This window comes from Scyliorhinus canicula, chromosome 1 (assembly GCF_902713615.1).
Source record: "Scyliorhinus canicula chromosome 1, sScyCan1.1, whole genome shotgun sequence".
In the NCBI taxonomy this organism is placed as follows: domain Eukaryota; kingdom Metazoa; phylum Chordata; class Chondrichthyes; order Carcharhiniformes; family Scyliorhinidae; genus Scyliorhinus; species Scyliorhinus canicula.
In genome coordinates this window covers 78,023,567-78,043,055 of record NC_052146.1, presented here as the reverse complement: position 1 = coordinate 78,043,055, position 19,489 = coordinate 78,023,567, and the positions used below count along the sequence as shown (strand labels likewise).

At 48.7% G+C, this 19,489-nt stretch overlaps 1 protein-coding gene across 1 annotated transcript in view; it reads right to left on the bottom strand.

The window, feature by feature from the left end:
• Positions 1-15,713: 15,713 nt before the first annotated feature.
• The window catches only part of LOC119967598 (T-box transcription factor TBX6-like), a 43,164-nt gene continuing 39,388 nt past the window's right edge, over positions 15,714-19,489 (bottom strand). Inside the window, exon 4 of the mRNA XM_038800759.1 lies at positions 15,714-15,788. Coding sequence (XP_038656687.1) covers positions 15,714-15,788 — 75 coding nt within the window. The remainder of the gene's footprint in view (positions 15,789-19,489) is intronic.

Sequence of the window (19,489 nt, the reverse complement as noted above, 5' to 3'; positions counted from 1 at the left end):
ATACAGTACAGACACTATACCAAGAAAGAACACTGTATATGTTACAGAGTGCGTCTATTCCCTGTATAGAGATTAACACAGCATATATTGTACAGCGATTATGCAGTAGCATAGTGGTTATGTTACTGAACTAGTAATTCATAGTCTGGACTGAAGCCTCAAATTCAAACCCATTGTGGCAGCTTGGGAATCTAAATTGATAGATTAAGTAACATTAAAATTAATAAATGTCCTTTGGGGAAGGGAATCTGCTGTCCTTACCCGGTCTGGCTTACATGTAGCTCCAGATCCACAGCGCTGTGGTTGAGTCCCTGAAATGGCCGAGTGAGCTATTGAAACGGATCAAATCATTGTGATAAAATCCAGTATTAAAAGTGATGGGCCACCTGGCATCTGATTTGGGCATAACAATGGCATATCCAGCCCTGTCAACCCTTCAAATTGCTCTTCACAGCCATGTGGGGACTTGTGGCAAAATTGGGAGATTTACCCCACAGGCAAACAAAGCAACAGCCTGACATAGTCAGACTTACCAAATTGTACCTTACCGATAACGTCCCAGACTTCTCCCCGAGTATGAGACCTGGCAGAAGTTAAGGCACAGTTGAGTGGTGGGTGTCCTGGGAATCCTCAACATTGACTCTTGACCCCATGGCATCAGGTGAAATAAGGAAACCTCCTGCTTATTACAACCTACTGCCTTCGCTCACCTTGCATTGAACCTCCTCCATGTTGAACACCACTTGGAGGAAGCATTGTAGGTGACAAGGGTACAGAATGTACTCTGGGCGGGAGACTTCAATGGCCATCCACAAGAGTGACTCAGTAGCACCATCACAGACCGAGCTGGCCGGGTTCTACAGGTAGTGAGGGAACCAACAAGAGGTAAAAACTGACTTGACCTCATCCTCACCAACCTGCTACTGCATTCATCCATTGCATTATTGGAAAGCATGACCATCACACTGCCCTTGTGGAGAAGAAGTCCCGGCTTCACAATGAAGAACGGTAGCATGGTGGTTAGCATAAATGCTTCACAGCTCCAGGGTCCCAGGTTCAATTCCCAGCTGGGTCACTGTCTGTGCGGAGTCTGCACGTCCTCCCCGTGTGTGCGTGGGTTTCCTCCGGGTGCTCCGGTTTCCTCCCACAGTCCAAAGATGTGCGGGTTAGGTGGATTGGCCATGCTAAATTGCCCGTAGTGTCCTAAAAAGTAAGGTTAAGGGAGGGGGGTTGTTGGGTTACGGGTATAGGGTGGATACGTGGGTTTGAGTAGGGTGATCATTGCTCGGCACAACATCGAGGGCCGAAGGGCCTGTTCTGTGCTGTTCTTCTATGTTCTATGTTCTAAGACCAGATTGTCTTCACTGTCAATCCATGAGACTGGTTCTTGAGATGAGGTGATGAGGCTGAAAGTGGGCCTATATGCTCTGGAATTTAGAAACATGAGATATGGTCTCATTGAAATATTGAATGGCCTTGACAGTGTAGATGCTGACAGTTTCTTTCCCCTGGCTGGACATACGGACGCGCAGGGTGGAATTCTCCATTCTGGAGGCTGGTGGGAAAGTTGCCGTGATTCCCGCTGGGCAGCGGGATGATTGAACACAAACCATCTCCCACTTTTCAGCGGGTTAATTATATATCCCCGAGGAGCTCAGTGAATCTCATGGTGGGGGCAGGCAGGAAGTCACCTGCTCCACCGTTACCTCATGAGGTGAAGATCCCGGCACCATATTCAAAGCACACCCAGACAAATATTCACTCATTGCAGGCCAGGAACTCCATTTTCCTCCGACAGAGTCTGTGTAGCCACAGCTCACACCAGAGCAATTGGCAGCTGTGAGAAACATCGCGGGACATGCAAGGGCGCCTCAACATTGCCTTTTACAAAGGCAGCACCAGCCATGCATCCACAGCTGGATCAATACTCCCCATTGCAGCGACCAATGGTCTCTTGCCTCTTGCTGCCCACTCCCTGGCTCCTCGTGTAAGAAGCCTCAAGCACACATTTTTCCACTTGTCGCCATTACCCTCAAAACTCTACAGCAAAACTGTACAGTTACTTCACCATTATTTATTGAGTTATTATTTTAAAAAATAATTTTAGAGTACCCAATTATTTTTTTCCAATTAAGGGGCAATTTAGTGAGGCCAATCCACCGACCCCGCACATCTTTGGGTTGTGGGGACAGAACTGTGGCGCAGTGCTGCCTCATGGCACTGAGGATCCGGGTTCGATCCCGGCTCTGAGTCATTGTCCGTGTGGAGTTTGCACATTCTCACAGTGTCTGTGTGGGTCTCCCACCTTGGCTAACCGTGTGTTCAAGATCAATTTGGAAAAAACTAGCTCTAAGACATTCTACCCTCCTCCTGTCCCACATCAACTTCATCCTCATCACCCCTAACCCCCTGAATATCACCCTTCCTTCCCCCTCTGACATCCTTGACCCTCTGTTACCCTCGAACTCCTCACCATCCACCTGCCCTCAGTGCTGACACCCGTTACCATCCCCATGCCCATCCTGACCCTGCCCCTCCCGTTATATAAGCCGCCCTCCAGTCACGAGCATCACTCCCAATGAGACCTTCACCTACCCGACTGTAACCCTGGACTTTCCACCTTCCCATATCCCACCCCGCCCCTGACTGTGATTGCTCCCTCCTATCACCAGTCCGGAGATCTCCCCCCTATTGTTGACTCCACACTGCCTACCCTCTAATTGATCTCCCCCCCCCCCCCACCTTTCCTGGACATTCTAACCCCCGTCCCCTTCTCTGGACATTCTCCACTCCTCGTTCCCCTGACATTGCCCCCACCATTCCATGGGTACTCACCCACCCTTCCCCCATCAGCCTACGTCTCCTGCCCAGCCTTCACTTGCCCCTCCCCACCCTATCGCCAGCCTCAGCCTGCCCGCCCATGGCCCAGCCATTTGCTAACAGCACTCAGTTAAAGTTATGCCAGATCCCCAACAATCAGAAAGAAGCTGATGAAGTTGCAGATGAAGTGAACCTTGCCAAGTGGACGGCCCTCACATCCAGGTGGGGAGCAGCGCATTCCAATTTCCCACTGCCAGGGCTCTTAATTTGGAGGGGATGTGATTCCAGCGAGTTGGCCGTTTAATGAGTTTTCAGAGATGCAGTTCCCCAGACAGATCAGCGGGAAAGCCCACCCGCCTTTTACCCGCTATCAAAGTCAGGAGAACGAAATTCCAAACTAATTTCCCGTCGGCAGGAAATTGACTTTTTCCATCGCACCAAATTTAGTTTCTCCACCTTCCACGATTCCCCCTGCTGGCAGAAGTGGGGAATTGCACCGGTTGTCTCAGGATATGGGGCCGATTACCTCGGGCTGAGATGAAGAGAATCTTCTTCACTCAAAAGGCTGTGAATCTTTGGAAATCTCCCTCCGTAAGGGCACTGGGTGTTCGATCGTTAGTTACATTTAAGGCTGAGATAGTCAGAAAAGTCAAAAAGGAATAAAGCCAGGCGGACCACCGGGCATCTATCTGGGCACTAGAAATACCCAAGGCAAGGGGCAGCACGGTGGCACAGTAGTTAGCATTGCTGCCTACGGCGCTGAGGACCCAGGTTCGAATCCCGGCCCTGGGTCACTGTCCGTGAGGAGTTTGCACATTCTCCTTGTGTCTGCGTGGGTTTCACCCCCACAACCCAAAGATGTGCAGGATAGGTGGATTGGCTACGCTAAATTGCCCCTTAATTTGAAAAATATAATTGGGTACTCTAAATGTAAAAAAAAAAGAAATACCCAAGGCACATCCTACTCTGTCAACTGTGCAAAGTCCTTCTGTTGCCCTCTACCGTCTAGAAGGTCAGGGGCAGTGACACATGGGAATACCACCACCTGGAAGCTCCCCTCCAAATCGCTCACCATCCTGACTTCAAAATATATCGACTGTTCCTTCACTGTCGCTGGGTCAAAATCCTGACACTGCCTCCCTAACACCACAGTCGAAGCGCCCCTACCACCTGGTGGAGCCACCTGGGTTGGCCACTTCCCGATTCCAAAATGGATGCCCGTAAAGAATGCAGGGAAAATCGGCCAGGCACAGGAAAACAAGCAGGTGCAAGGTTTCCTGTGTATTAAGACTTGCAGAACCCAGACAGAACCGAAACCAGTAGCCATCTACATACTAATGAGCAATCCCCAGGAACAATTAGATACATTGAAGCGATCGGGACCAAGACAGACTCCCCGGCGCCAGCGCGAGCCAGGACAAAGGCAGGCCAACGGACACATAGGAACCACCCAGCGATCGGGAACAGCTCCAGTATTGAAGAAATCGATCCAAACGATTGGGACTTGGCCCAATTGATTGGGACCAGGTCTGGGGCCCGCCCAAAAGAGCGTGAAACCCCTGGGGACTATAAAATAGAGTCCCCAAGTTCAATTCGTCCTTCTTGGCAGGTTCTCTTAGCAGCTCGAAAGAAGTCTTGACCGTGACTCTCAACAAGGAGAGACCTGCCTAGCAGCTGCACCAACCAAGTAAGTCTCCAGTCAACGTACGCTACGAGATAGACGCTCCTAGCTACTATTCTGTAACAGCTGGAAGCCTGCAGCCTCAGAATCGAACGAAAGGTCATTGTTCCCCTGACCTGGTGGGCCATTTCCAAAGCTAAGTATAGGCCTTTTAGTGTTAGAGATAGTCTAGTAAGTAGAGTTTTATGCATGAGTAGTGATTGACTGTGTGTATAATAAATGTGTTTTGATTTGAAACTTACTAACTGGTGTATTGAGTTATTGATCAGCACTTGGCTTTGAACCTCGTGGTGGTATCAGAAAGATACCTGACGACTCTAGAGCAAAGGTTATTAAAACAGAGCAATTAAGTAAAAACACAATTAGCAACACTGGGCTGAATCGGTTCAAGAAGGCAGCTTACCACCACCTTCTCAAGGGGCAATTAGGGATGGGTATTAAATGCTAGCCTAGCCAGTGACACCCACATCCATCAATTGATAAAACAGGTTAACACAGTTTATATCCTATACTAGGAAAGCACACAGTATATATTACACAGCAGAATAACATAATAAATTTTACAAAGAGGCTAACACAATCAGAAATTATTATATAAGGAGGAGCACAGTAAAGATGCTGGAAATACAATACATTGTATACACTGTATGAAAATAATGCAGATTATATATTATACCATAAATATGAGAAATGAACATATCCTATAATGCACTGAGTTTAACAGACCATATATGATGGGGATAGCACACCTTGTTATGTAGATTAACACCAATATATTTATATTATATAGCGATTGATACCCAATATATGGAGATTACATAGTGATTAACACACATTATATAGTATGACATTCACACCTGTAAGTGAGTAAGAATAACTGGGACTAGTATGTTTACCCGGACCCTCCCCATGTTCGAACTTGATATTGAACCATGGTTTCCAGGTGTTTGGCTCTCCCACACAAGCACTGGGTGAATCGGAGCTGCCAGTGTTACTCAGTAAATGGAGACTGTTTTCAACTGTATTGGAGACCATTGAGTAAACATCTCCTGACTTCCAGAAACCCAATGTTATTTGGATTGCCATAGACTCCAGGCCCACTATATGTAGGGTAACTGAACTGACTAGCTGCACTTTGTAACACTCCAGGCAATCTCAACTCATAAGAACTTTGTGGCATTGAAGCACGCCTCGGATTTGGCGAGTGGCTGGCATTAGTCATGGACAGATCCTGGCCTCCTCCATTCTCCCAGACACTCTTCCCACAATCCTTGCTGCTCAACGAAGGACCAAAGATGGCACTGAACTCCAGAGGGTAGGCTGCCACTACATTGGCTGCTGGTTTGTCTTCGGACACTGTGAGACTTTCCGATCCAGGTGTCATGCTGCAGAATGCATTGAAAACTAATGGTTGTCCATAGGTGGTTCGTCCATTCAAAACTCTCCCCTCATTCCGTTGGTCTGTAGGTAGAACTGTTCCTGCACAGGCTGAGAGGTTACTGTAAACGAAAAAGACAGTTTAGAAAAATGACCAACAAGAACTGGCCAACAGATACCAACAGTGACCAACAGAAACTGCTCAAATGTCAACAGTGACGAAAAGGTAACAGTGACCCACAAGAACTGGCCAACAGTGACCAACAGGAACTGGTCAACAGTGACCAACAGGAACTGGTCAACAGTGACCAACAGGAACTGGTCAACAGTGACCAACAGGAACTGGTCAACAGTGACCAACAGGAACTGGACAACAGTGACCAACAGGAACTGGTCAACAGTGACCAACAGGAACTGGTCAACAGTGACCAACAGGAACTGGTCAACAGTGACCAACAGGAACTGGTCAACAGTGACCAACAGGAACTGGTCAACAGTGACCAACAGGAACTGGCCAACAGTGACCAACAGGAACTGGTCAACAGTGACCAACAGGAACTGGTCAACAGTGACCAACAGGAACTGGTCAACAGTGACCAACAGGAACTGGTCAACAGTGACCAACAGGAACTGGTCAACAGTGACCAACAGGATCATGATGCCCCCGACGGGCAAGGAGGTGGAGGTAGTGGTGGCAATGGACGCTGAGAAGGCCTTCGATAGGATGGAGTGGGGCTATCTGTGGGAGGTGCTCGGACGGTTTGAGTTCGGGGGGGGACTGGTTAATTGAGTCAGACTGTACCAGGCCCCAAAAGCTAGCGTTAGGACGAACAGGATGTCAGATTATTTCAGACTACATCACGGGACCAGACAGGGATGCCTACTCGCCCCATTGCTGTTCGCGCTGGCCATAGAGCCGTTGGCGATTGCGCTGAGAGCTGCAAAGGGGTGGAAGGGAATGACTAGAGGGGGGGTGGAATATAGAGTCCCTCTCTATGCGGACGACCTGCTCCTGTACGTGTCGGACCCACTGGCCGGGATGGAAAATATACTGGAAACACTGAGGAAGTTCGGCCAGTTTTCAGGGTACAAATTAAATATGGCCAAGAGCGAGATGTTTGTGGTGCAGGCAAGGGGCCAGGAGAATAGGCTGAAGAAGCTGCCATTTAGGCTGGTTGGGGAAAGTTTCCGGTACTTGGGGATACAGGTGGCACGAGACTGGGGCAGGTTGCACAAGTTAAATTTGACGAGAGTGGTGGAACAAATGAAGAGGGAGTTTCGGAGATGGGATGCACTCCCGCTGTCACTGGCGGGGAGGGTGCAGACTGTAAAGATGACAATCCTCCCTGGATTCCTGTTCATCTTCCAGTGCCTCCCGATCTTTATCCCACAGTCCTTCTTCAAAAGGACTGGCAAAATCATCATGAGCTTTGTCTGGGCGGGAAAATCCCCGCGGGCGAAGAAGGCGATGCTTGAAAGGAGCCGCAGCGAGGGGGGGCTGGCATTGCCGAGTCTGATTAACTACTACTGGGTGGCGAACATAGCCATGATAAGGAAGTGGATGGTGGGTACGGGGTCTATCTGGGAGCGGGTGGAGGCGGCTTCGTGCAGGGGCACCAGTTTGGAAGCCCTGGTCACAGCTCCCCTACCGCTGTCGCCGGCCAGCTACTCCACCAGCCCGGTAGTGGGGGAGGCCCTGCGGATATGGGGCCAGTGGAGGAGGCATGTAGGGGAGGTGGGTGCGTCTGTCTGGGCTCCAATATGTGATAACCATCGATTCGCCCCCGGGAACATGGATGGAGGGTTTCGAACATGGCGGCGGGCGGGGATGAGGAGGGTGGGCGATATGTTCCTGGAGGGGAACTTTGCGAGTTTGAGGGACTTGGAAGAGAAATTTGGGCTGGTAAGGGGAAATGATTTCAGGTACTTACAGACGTGGGACTTTGTCCGCAGTGAGCCACGGTGCCACGGTGAGCCGCTTTTCAGGCCAAGTGTGGTTGTTTGATTGCGCCCTCAGCCTTTTATCCCAGGAACCAATCGTGAGCCCTTACCTGGGGGGGGATCTTATAGAAACATATATAATTCTGAAGGGAATAGATAGGATAGATGCGGGCAGGTTGTTTCCACTGGCGGGTGAAAGCAGAACTAGGGGGCATAGCCTCAAAATAAGGGGCGTAGATCTCGGACTGAGTTTAGAGGAACCTCTTCACCCAAAGGATTGTGAATCTATGGAATTCCCTGCCAAATGCAGCAGTTGAGGCTCCTTCATTAAATGTTTTCAAGATAAAGATAGATAGTTTTTTGAAGAATAAAGGGATTAAGGGTTATGGTGTTCGGGCCGGAAAGTGGAGCTGAGTCCACAAAAGATCAGCCATGATCTCATTGAATGGTGGAGCAGGCTCGAGGGGCCAGATGGCCTACTCCTGCTCCTAGTTCTTATGTTCTTATGTTTATATTAATCAACAGTGTGGTGTCTTATTTTAAAAAAAATTAAATTTAGAGTACCAAATTACTTTTTTCCAATTAAGGGCCAATTTAGTGTGGCCAATCCACCTCGCCTGCACATTTTTGGGTTGTAGGGGTGCAGCCCACGCAGACACGGGAAGAATATGTAAACTCCACACGGACAGTGACCCAGGGCCGTGATCGAACCTGGGTCCTCAGCGCCGCCCTTGTGGGGCGTCTTATTGATGTCATTTGAAAATCCAAGTACTCTACCTCTATCGCTACCCCTTTATCTGCCTTACTAGTTATATCTTTAAAAAACCTCTTGTCAATTTATCAAGCACAATTTCCCTTTTGTAAAACCATTTTGATATTGTCCGTTATATAAGTGTGTTGTTAAAACTTCTATAACAATAGATACCTGCATTTTTTCAATGTCTGATATCAGCCTAATTGGCTTACTGATTTTCTAGAATTCTTTGTTTCATTATTCTGCTTGCCATGAAATTAAATTTTACACCTACACCATTGCTGCAGATGACTTCATAAATGACCTCTTCCCACTTATTAAATGGGATAGATTTCGAACAGATCTAGCACCTCAACTTGGGTATCCATGAGGCGTTGTGGGCCATCAGCAGCAGCAGAATTTTACTCGACCACAATCTGTGACCACAAGGCCCGGCACATCCCCACCATTACCAACAAGCCAGGGGATCAACCCTGGTTCAATGAATAGTGCAGGAGAGCATGTCAGGAATAGCATCAGGTATATCGAAAAATGAGGTGTCAACCTGGTAAAGCTACAACACAGTAATAGACAGAGCAAAGTGATCCCACAACCAATGGATCAGATCTAAGCTCTGCAGTCCTGCCACATCCAGTCATGAATGGTGGTGGGCAATTAAACAACTCACTGGAGGAGGAGACTCGATAAATATTCCCACCCTCAATGAGTGGGGTAACCAGCGCATCAGTGCAAAGGACAAGGCTGAAGCATTTGAATCAATATTCAGCCAGAAGTTCCAAGTAGATGATCAATGATTCACCAATTCCATATAAATGATGTCCATGAGGATGATACACAAAGGATGGCTGACGGGGGATCAACATACTGACCCTCCTGTCCTCAGTAACAGCACACACTGCATTTATCAATGAGGCCATTGGTGCAACCAACAAGTGGAAAGTGTTTATGGCCAAAATGTTATCCCAAAGATTGAGCAAAGCATTTGTACTGTTACGTGCTACTCACCAATGTGTATCTTCCTTGCGGTGAGCATTGTTTGTGTGTTCCCAGTTTGTCCTGTTTACAGATGGAGGGGTGAATGTGATTGGAGCATTCACTGCCTGGTTGGCAATATCCACACTGTTACCACGGAGCAGACAAGGTTTGGTCTCCTCACCTCCCACAGACACATCCCCTTTCTGCTGCTTACAATCTATGAACCAAGAATAAAACATAAAGCGAGATTTACTCAGTCACATAATCCAGGAGAGTCTCAGTGTACAATCATAGAATCAAAAACTAGTTAAAGCTGGCACGGTGGCACAGTGATTAGCACTGCTGCCTCACGGCGCCAAGGACTTGGGTTCGAGTCATGGCCCTGGGTCACTGTTCGTGTGGAGTTTGCACATTCTCCCCGTGTCTGCATGGGTCTCACCCCTACAACCCAAAGATGTACAGGGTAGGTGGATTGGCCATGCTAAATTGCCCCTTAATTGGGAAACTAAAATTAATTTGATACTTTAAATATATTTTTTAAAAGAATAGTTAAAGCACAGAAGGAGGCCATTCAGCCCATCGGGTGCATGCTGGTTCTCTGCAAGATCAATTCATCTAGTGTCACACTCCTGTCTTTCCCCCAACAAGTCTTTACATCACCAAGCTACCCCCTTTTGAATCTCTCTATTGACTCTGCCTCCTCCACATAGTCGGGCAGTGCACTCCCGATCCTAAACATTCACTGTGTGAAAAGGTTCCTTCTCACGACTCCATTGCTGCTTTTGCCAACAATATTAAATCTGATTTTTAATCCTTCCATGAGTGGGGACAACTTCTCCTCAATGTCTACCCTGTCCAGATCACGCATGATTTCCATTACCTCCAACAAATCCCTCGTAATCGTTTCTACTCTGAGAGGAGCCAGCACCAGCATTTCCAATCTATCTACAGAATGAAGATCCATATGGCTGGTACCATTCTCGTGAATCTTCTCCGCACCAACTCCAATGCTTTCACATCTTTACTGAAGTCTGGTGTCCAGAAGTGGACACAACACAAACCATGCAGGACTTGCTTGTTTTTATACTCTGCGCATTTCTGCCAAAGCCTAGGGTGCTGTATGTTTTCTTCAGTGTTCTCTCAAACTGTCCTGCCACGATCAATTATTATTGTAAAAAACTTCCAATGGGAAGAGGATAACTAATGTAGGGCCCATTAGGGACCAAGAGGGGAACCTGTGGGTGGAGCCAGAGGACATTGGTAGTGTTAAATGAATATTTCACATCCGTCTTCACCCAAGAAAATGAGAAGGCAGATATGGAACTCGGGGAGAGAGACTGAGGTTCTTGAACAAATTGTCATAGAGAGTGACAAGGTATTGGAGGCGTTGGCAGGCTGAAAATTGGAGAAATCTCCAGGCCCGGGTGAATGGTGTCCCAGGTTGCTGTGGGAGGTGAGGGAGGAGATTGCAAGGGTCCTGGTCCAAATTTTTAATTCTTCACTGGCCACGGGAGAGGTGCCAGAGGACTGGAGAACCACGAATGTGCTCCCACTATTTAACAAAGGCTGTAGGGATGGGGCTGATTTAGCACAATGGGCTAAAGAGCTGGCTTGTAATGCAGAACAATGCCAACAGTGCGGGTTCAATTCCCGTACCGGTCTCAGCGAACAGTGGCGACTAGGGGCTTTTCACAGTAACTTCATTGAAGCCTACTTGTGACAATAAGTCATTATTACAAGCCACAGAACTACAGGCCAGTGTGTCTCACGACAGTAATGGGGAAACTAATGGATAAAATTCGGAAGGAAAGAATCTATCTCCACTTGGAGAGGCAAGGTGTAAGATTCTCCAATAATGGGGCTATGTTCCCACGCCCGCGAGGAAATGGGCGTGAATTGCTCCAGATTTTTTTCTAGAAAGTCCGGGGTGATGCTCCGTTTTTAAGGGGGCCAGCAGGGCCCCGGAGTGCTTCTCGCAGCTCCGGCTGCCGATATGGGGCCCTGCACTTCTGGACACAGGACTGCGCATGCGCGCGGCCACTGACTGTGGTGCCAGCCCCATGCGACATGGCGGACCCACAGAGCGGGCCGGCGCCGACGAAGTAGAACCCCCCAGATCGCACACGCCCACCAATCGGTGGCCCCCGATCGCGGGCCTGGCCCCCGATCGCGGGCCTGGCCATCGTGGAGACCCGACCCCCCACCCCGATGACGGATGGCCACCGCAGCCGTGACTCCGAGCTCCCGCCAGGTGGAACCATACGTGAACCATGCCAGCGGGAACTCGGCCGGTCATCTGCAGAGAATCGCCGCGGGGGCCTCTTTCAATGGCCCCCCTAACCAGCACCACTTTGACTACATGCGCGCGACTGGCAGCAAATCTCCGGTCGCTGGAGAATCGCGCCACGCGTTGCAGGTCCGACACCCCATTCTCCGCCCACCCCGCCGGGCGCAATTGCGTCACGGAGGCTCGAAGAATCCCTGCCAGGGTTTGATCAGTAACAGTCAGCATGGCTTTGTCAGAGGGAGGTCTTGCCTAACAAAGTTTTTTTTGTTAAGTATTTTATTGATGCATTTATATGATACATTTTAACACAGGCGGCATGTGGTGCAGTGGATAGCATTGGGACTGTGGCTCTGAGAACCCGGGTTAGAGTCCCAGCTCTGGGTCACTGTCCGTGTGGAGTTTGCACATTCTCCCCATGTCTGCGTGGGTTTCACCCCCACAACCCAAAAATGTGCAGTTTAGGTGTATTGAAGAGGCTAAATTGCCCCTTAATTGGAAAAAAAAGTAATTGGGTACTCTAAGGGCGGGATTGTCCCCTACCCTCCGCACCTTCAGGGGCTAGGCCGGCGCCGGAGTGGTTTGCGCCCCACCGGCCGACGTGGAAGGCCTTTGGCGCCGCACCAGCCGGGCCGAAGAGACTCCGTCGGCCGCCGCAGGTCCATGCATGCGTGGGAATGTCAGCAGCTGCTGACGTCAGCCCCGCGCATGCACAGGGGGTTTCACCATCGCGTCGGCCATCGCGGAGGCTGACACGGCGGCGCGTAGGAAAAGAGTGCCCCCACGGCACAGGCCCGCCCGCGGATCGGTGGGCCCCGACCGCGGGCCAGGCCACCGTGGGGGCACCCCCGGGGCCAGATCGCCCCACGCCCTCCCCCCCAGGACCCCGGAGCCCGCCCGCGCCGCCAGGTCCCGCCGGTAAGGGACCTAGTCTAATTTACGCTGGCGGGACTGGCAAAGAACGGGCGGGACTTCTGCCCATCGCGGGCCGGAGAATCGCCGGGGGGGAGGCGCTGCAAGCAGGTGCTGACTGGCGTTGCGCAATTCCCGTCCTCGCCGAATCGCCAGTGCCGGAGAATACGGTGGCCGGCGGGGGGCGGGAGTCACACCGACCCCCCCCCCCCCCCCCCCGGCGATTCTCCCAGCCCCGGGGTGGGGAGGATGTCGGAGACTCCCACCCTAAATTTATATTCAAAAAAGAAAAGATGATACATTTTTATACAACAATGGACAGCAACACACCCCTAAACCAGCCACATGGATTTACATAACCAACACACAACAATATGCCTGACAAAGTTGATTGATCTTTTTGACCACGAGACTAAGGGTGCAGATAAGGGTAGGTGCATATGCTGTCGTTTTTTTTTAAATTTAGAGTACCCAATTCATTTTTTTTTCCACTTAAGGGGCAATTTAGCATGGCCAATCCACCTAGCTTTTGGGTTGTGTGGGCGAAATCCACGCAAACACGGGGAGAATGTGAAAACTCCACACGGACAGTGACCCAGAGCCGGTATCGAACCTGGGACCTCGGTGCTGTGAGGCAACAGGGCTAACCCACTGCGCCACCGTGCTGCCCAGTTGATGTAGTTTACATGGATTTCAGCAAAGCTTTGACAAGGTCCCACATGGGAGACTTATAAAGAAGGCAAATGCACATGGGATACAGAGTAACTTGGTACGGTGGATTCAAAGCTGGCTGAGCTGTAGGAAGCAGAGGGTGATATCAGACAGCTGCTTTAATGACTGAAAGCCAATGTCCTGTGGTGTACCAGAGGAATCTGTGCTGGGTCCCCTATTATTTGTCATTTCTATAAACGACATAGATGACTATGTGGGAGATAGGATCAGTAAGTCTGCGGATGATATAAAGATTGGCTGGGTGTTAACAGTGAGGCTGAGTGTCTTGGGTCACAGGAAGATATAGACGGGATGGTCAAATGGGCAGACGAATGGCAGATTCCTGAGAAGTGTGAGGTGTTACAGTTTGGAAGGAGAAATGTGACAAGGAAATTTTCAATGAACTGGGAAGTCCTGAAGAACAAAGAGACTGTGGTGTGTTTGTCCATGCATCTCTAAAGGTGGGAGGTTCAGGGGGATTTGAGGAAAAACCTTTTTACCCAAAGGATGGTGACGGTCTGGAATGCGCTGCCTGGGAGGGTGGTAGAGGTGTGATGCCTCACATCCTTTAAAAAGTACCCGGATGAGCACTTGGCACATCTTAACATTCGAGGCTTTGCACAATCTCTCCATGGGTTTCACAACACAAAAATGTACAGGTAAGGTGGATTTGCCACGCAAAATTGCTCCTCAATTGGAAAAATATAATTGGTGCTTGATACACCATCAATAACACATGACGAGTGATGAATGTAACTGAGGCTTTAATACACTAAACAGCAAGCCTCCTGTCTCTGGACCCGACTGGGTCCTGAGACTTGCCACCTTTATGCAGAAGCCCAAGGGGAGGAGCCGCAGGCGGAGCCAGCCTGGACAAGCCCAGGCATGCACAATACAATACAATACATATAATGCAATAACGTGGTTTACCACAGTGCTCTAAATGCATATTAAATAATCATTCAAATTAGCACTGCTGCCTCATGGCGGTGAGGTCCCAGGTTTGATCCTGGCCCTGGGTCACTGTCCGTGTGGAGTTTGCATATTCTCCCCGTGTTTCCGTGGGTTTTGCCCCCACAACCCAAAGATGTGCAGGGTAGGTGGATTGGCCACACTAAATTGCCCCCTAATTGGACAAAATGAATTGGGTACTGTAAATTTTTTTTTTTAAATCATTCAAGGCTATGGGCCAAACACTGGCAAATGAGATTGGGATTGGCAGATCCGGTGTCTTTCATGCAGCGGTTCAGACTTAATGGGCCAAAGGGCCTTTCCTCCACTGTATTTTTCTGTGATTCTATGATTCGATCCCTTGATCATTCATAATCATGCTCTCTATTTAATATTGGAATAATGTGCAAATTCCACACTGACAGTGACCCGGGACCTGGATCGAACCTGGATCCTCTCCGGCGTGAGGCAGCAATACTAACCTTTGTGTCACCGTGCAGCCCCCTCACTGTACCCGCTTCAATTTGCCACCCTCACATACGCACACTGTACTCCATCCAACTCCCCAGCCTCTCACAAACACACCCCAGCCTCTCACAAACACACCCCAGCCTCTCACAAACACACCCCAGCCTCTCACAAACACACCCCAGCCTCTCACAAACACACCCCAGCCACAGACTCCCAGCCACAGACTCCCCTATTGACTTTGTCACCCCACTGTAGTGACAGCTTTACCTGTGCAGGAGCCACTGTCTTTGTCCTCAGCAGCAGCCAGCCCTCGATTGCCATGCATTGCCCTTGCTTCTCGTTCCCTGAAAGCATAGGAACATCCATACTTAGAATGTGAGGAAGATCAGTGAGGAATGCTGCGTACAACAATAAGAAGTCTTACAACACCAGGTTAAAGTCCAACATGTTTGTTTCAGACACTAGCTTTTGGAGCACTGCTCCTTCCTCACGTGAATGGAAGGAGCAGTGCTCCGAAAGCTGGTGTTTGAAACAAACCTCTTGGACTTTAACCTGGTGTTGTAAGACTTCTTACTGTGATCACCCCAGTCCAACGCCGGCATCTCCACATCATGGCGTACAACAATGACAGAGACAATATTGTCGAGGAAATGGACAATCACTGTGTGAGGAATAATGCTTTCCTTAATTACCTAATGCCCTAACACCCAGGACCTAGAGTGGAACCTGGAGTGGGAGGAGGACCAGGAGCAAGCCTTGGAGCTAGACTGGGAATGGAATTGTGAATCGGGCCAGGAGCAATTACAGAAATGAGACAGTTTATTGGTGCTTAATCTTTACCTTTTGCTGTTCATTCCATTGAGCCGGAACCCTTTTGCAAAAGGATTATTGTCAATCTTCAATTGTGTGATCTGGAAGGGGAGGGACATCAATCAATCCAACTGGCATCATTAATCACAAAAAGCATCCTCAATGTGTACCAACTATTTTGACTGCTCCCCCACTTTCTGCAATTTCAACATTGCTCACAGCTAATCTCAGAGTAGTTGTGACAATGAACATGGTGCTGCTGAACCCTGGGAGAAGAGGCGACAGAGGGAATGTAGTACATATCATATACCAGGATTGTCAAAGGGCCTTTGATATGGTCCCTCGTGAGGTTGGTTGATGAGAGATATTAGGGCTTGTGGGAAGAGGATACAAATAGCTGAATGGATAGGAAATTAATTTATAAAATCAAAAGCCGAGAGTGGGGGTAAAGCGTACTTGGATGAGGTGTAGCGAAAGGATCAGTACTGGAACCATTGTTAGTCATAATTTACATGATTGCCATGGACTCAGAAACTCCTAACTCTATATTAAAATTGACAGACGATACCAAGCAGGGAGTAGAACTATCACTGAGGAGGAAGGTCATACAATATAAGAAGATGTTAAAAAACTTGCAGGCTGGCCAGTAATGTGATAAATGAACTTTAGCATAGATATACAAAGCATTTTGGTTCAAAAATGGAATAATTACTCATACTTCACAAAATAAAATACTGAATGAGAATCATAGAATCAATACAGTGTAGAAGGAGGCCGTTCAGCCCATTGAGTCTGCACCGAGCCTCCGAAAGAGCAACCTACCTAGGTCCACTCCCCCACCTTCTCCCCGTATCCCCACACATTGATCACGGCCAGTCCACCTAATCAGCGCATCTTTGGACTGTGGGTAGAAACCAGAGCACCCAGAGGAAACCCAGACACTGGGAGAAAGTGTAAACTCCTGTCTGCACTGAGTGCCTGCTTGGCTGAACAAGAGTGATTTTGGAGTTGGGTGGACAACAGGGAGTTCAAATGGTGAGTTGCAAGGGGGTAAGTTGTAATTAAACTTAAATTCAGGGCTAATTTAAACTCTTTTGGTGTTTTTTAATCTAGTAATTAAAAGCTGCTCTTTTGATGATTGTAGTTTAGTTGCATTCCTGAAACAGGAGTCAGCTGAGTAGCTGGTTAACTGTGCAGCTGTTTTTTTAAATAAATTTAAAATGCACAATTTTTTTTTCCAACTAAGGGGTAATTTAGCGTGGCCAATCCACCTACCCTGTACATCTTTGGGCTGTGGGATTGAGATCCACGTGGACACAGGGAGAATGTGCAAACTCCACATGGACAGTGACCCGGGTCCAGGATCAAACCCGGGTCCTCGGCGGCGTGAAGCAGCAGGCTGGCTCTGTTGTGAGTATATTAAAACCGCTATTCTAATCCTACAAGCACGTGTCCGTAGAATTGTTGGTTCCAACAGGCCTATAAAAGGGAATGCTGCTCAGTGCCTTTTTGTCTGCACCGTGAGTGCCTGCATGGCTGAACGAGAGTGCTTTTGGCCTTGGGTGAACAATAGGGAGTTAGGTGAAGCTGAAAAGACTGAGGGCGGAGCTCAATCCCAGTCCAGACAGGAACGGCGTACAGCTGACTTTCATTAACACCAAGGTCACATTCCTCTTCTCAGCATTGAGTAAAACAGTCGAGGGTATACAAAGTGTTTAGTTTTGAAGGAGGGGAACAACTGAGAAACAGCACAAATAAGTGTAAGCCAGGTCATTATAATAAATTAATACAAGTAAACAAAGTAGGTTAAGGGAAGTAAAGTTGCTTTTAATTTTATTTTTAAAAATAAATTTAGAGTACCCAATTCTTTTTTTTCCCCAATTAAGGGGCAATGTAGCGTGGCCAATCTGCCTAACCTGCATATATTTTGGGTTGTGGGGATGAAACCCACGTAGACATGGGGAGAATGTGCAAACCTCACACGGACAGTGACCCGGGACCAGGATTCGAACTTGGGTCCTCAGAGCCGCAGTCCCAATGCTAACCACTGTGCCACCCCCCCCCAAGGGAAATTAAGTTAGCATAAAGGAGGTAAGTAAAAAAAATTATTCTAATATAGCTTATTTTTTGTTATAAAAGGGAATAAATAAGGGACTTAAGAGTAGCCATGGCAGGAGAGCCCGCACCTGTGATATGCTGCTCCTGTTCTATGTGGCAGATCATGGAAGCTGTCCCTGGTGGCCATGTGTGCAGGAAGTGTGTCCAACTGCAGCTACTGACTAATCACATTTCGGAGCTAGAGCTGAGGGTGGATTCACTGTGGAGCACCCACGAGGCTGAGCAGGTCGTGGATAGCACATTCAGTGAGGTGTTCACACAGCAGGTGAGGATTGAACAGGCAGAGAGGGCAAGCATGACCACCAGGGAGAGTAGAGGTAAGCAGGTTGTGCAGGAGTCATCGTGGCCATACGCCTTTCTAACAGATATATTGCTTTGGATACTGTTGGGGGGATGACTGCAAGAGGAAAAGTGTGGCAGCCAACCTCATGGTACCATGGGGAGGGCGGGGGGCGGGGGGTGCCTGCTACACAAGAGGGGAGGAGGAAGAATATCAGGGCCATAGTGGTAGGGGATTCAATTATAAGGGGAACAGACAGGCATTTCTGAAGCTGCAAAAGAGGTTCCAGGATGGTGTGTTAACTCCCTGGTGCCAGGGTCAGGGATGTCACTGAATTGCTGCATGGCATATTGAAGGGGGAAGGTCAAACAGATACAATGGTACCAACAATATAGGCAGAAAAATGGATGAAGTCCTGGAAGCAGGATTTAGGGAGCTAGAAAGTAGATTAAAAAAGAGGACCCACGGGCGGCAAGGTGACGCAGTGGTTAGCACTGCTGCCTCACGGAGTCGAGGACCCGGATTCAATCCCGGTCCCGGGTCACTGTCCGTGTGGAGTTTGCACATTCTGCCCCTGTCTGCCTGGGCTCATCCCTAAAACACAAAGACGTGCAGGCGAGGTGGATTGGCCATGCTAATTTGCCCCTCAATTGGAAAAAATAATTGGGCACTCTAAATTTATTAAAAAATACTGGCCCCAGAAGGCAGCAATCTCTGGATCACTTCTGGTACCACGTGCCAGTGAGTATAGAAATGGGAGGTCAGTACAGATGAATGTGTGGCTGGATAAACGGTGCAGTAGGGAGGGCTTTAGATTTCTGAGACATTGGGACTGATTTTGGGTATGGTGGTACGGTGTACAAGGTGGACAGTTTGCTGAACCAAAATGGGGCCAGTGTCTTTGTCTGGAGGTTTGAAAGTTCTGTTGGGGAGGGTTTAAACTAACTTAGCAGGGGCCTGGAATCCAGAGAGAAGATTCAGCAGGGGGAAATGCACAGCAAAAATTAGAAGAGACAGCAAGTGAGTCAGGAAGGCATTAATAATAATAATAATAATAATAATAATAATCACTTATTGTCATGAGTAGGCTTCAATGAAGTTACTGTGAAAAGCCCCTAATCGCCACATTCCGCCTGTTCGGGGAAATAAATCACAAGGGAGTTTGGCAAGATTGGATGGTATTTATTTTAATGCAAAGGGTCTGATGAACAAGGCAGATGAATTGGGGACACAAATTAAAACATGGGGGTATGATGTCATTGCTGTCGAAGGGGTAGAGTGGGTTAGGATGGAGGAGGAATCTTGTAAGGGGTCTAGTTTGAGGGCTATGGTGACGGCAGTATTGCCAGTGGCTCTGAGTAAGTATTCAGGGAGCCCAGTGGTGCAGTCCACGGTGAAGATATG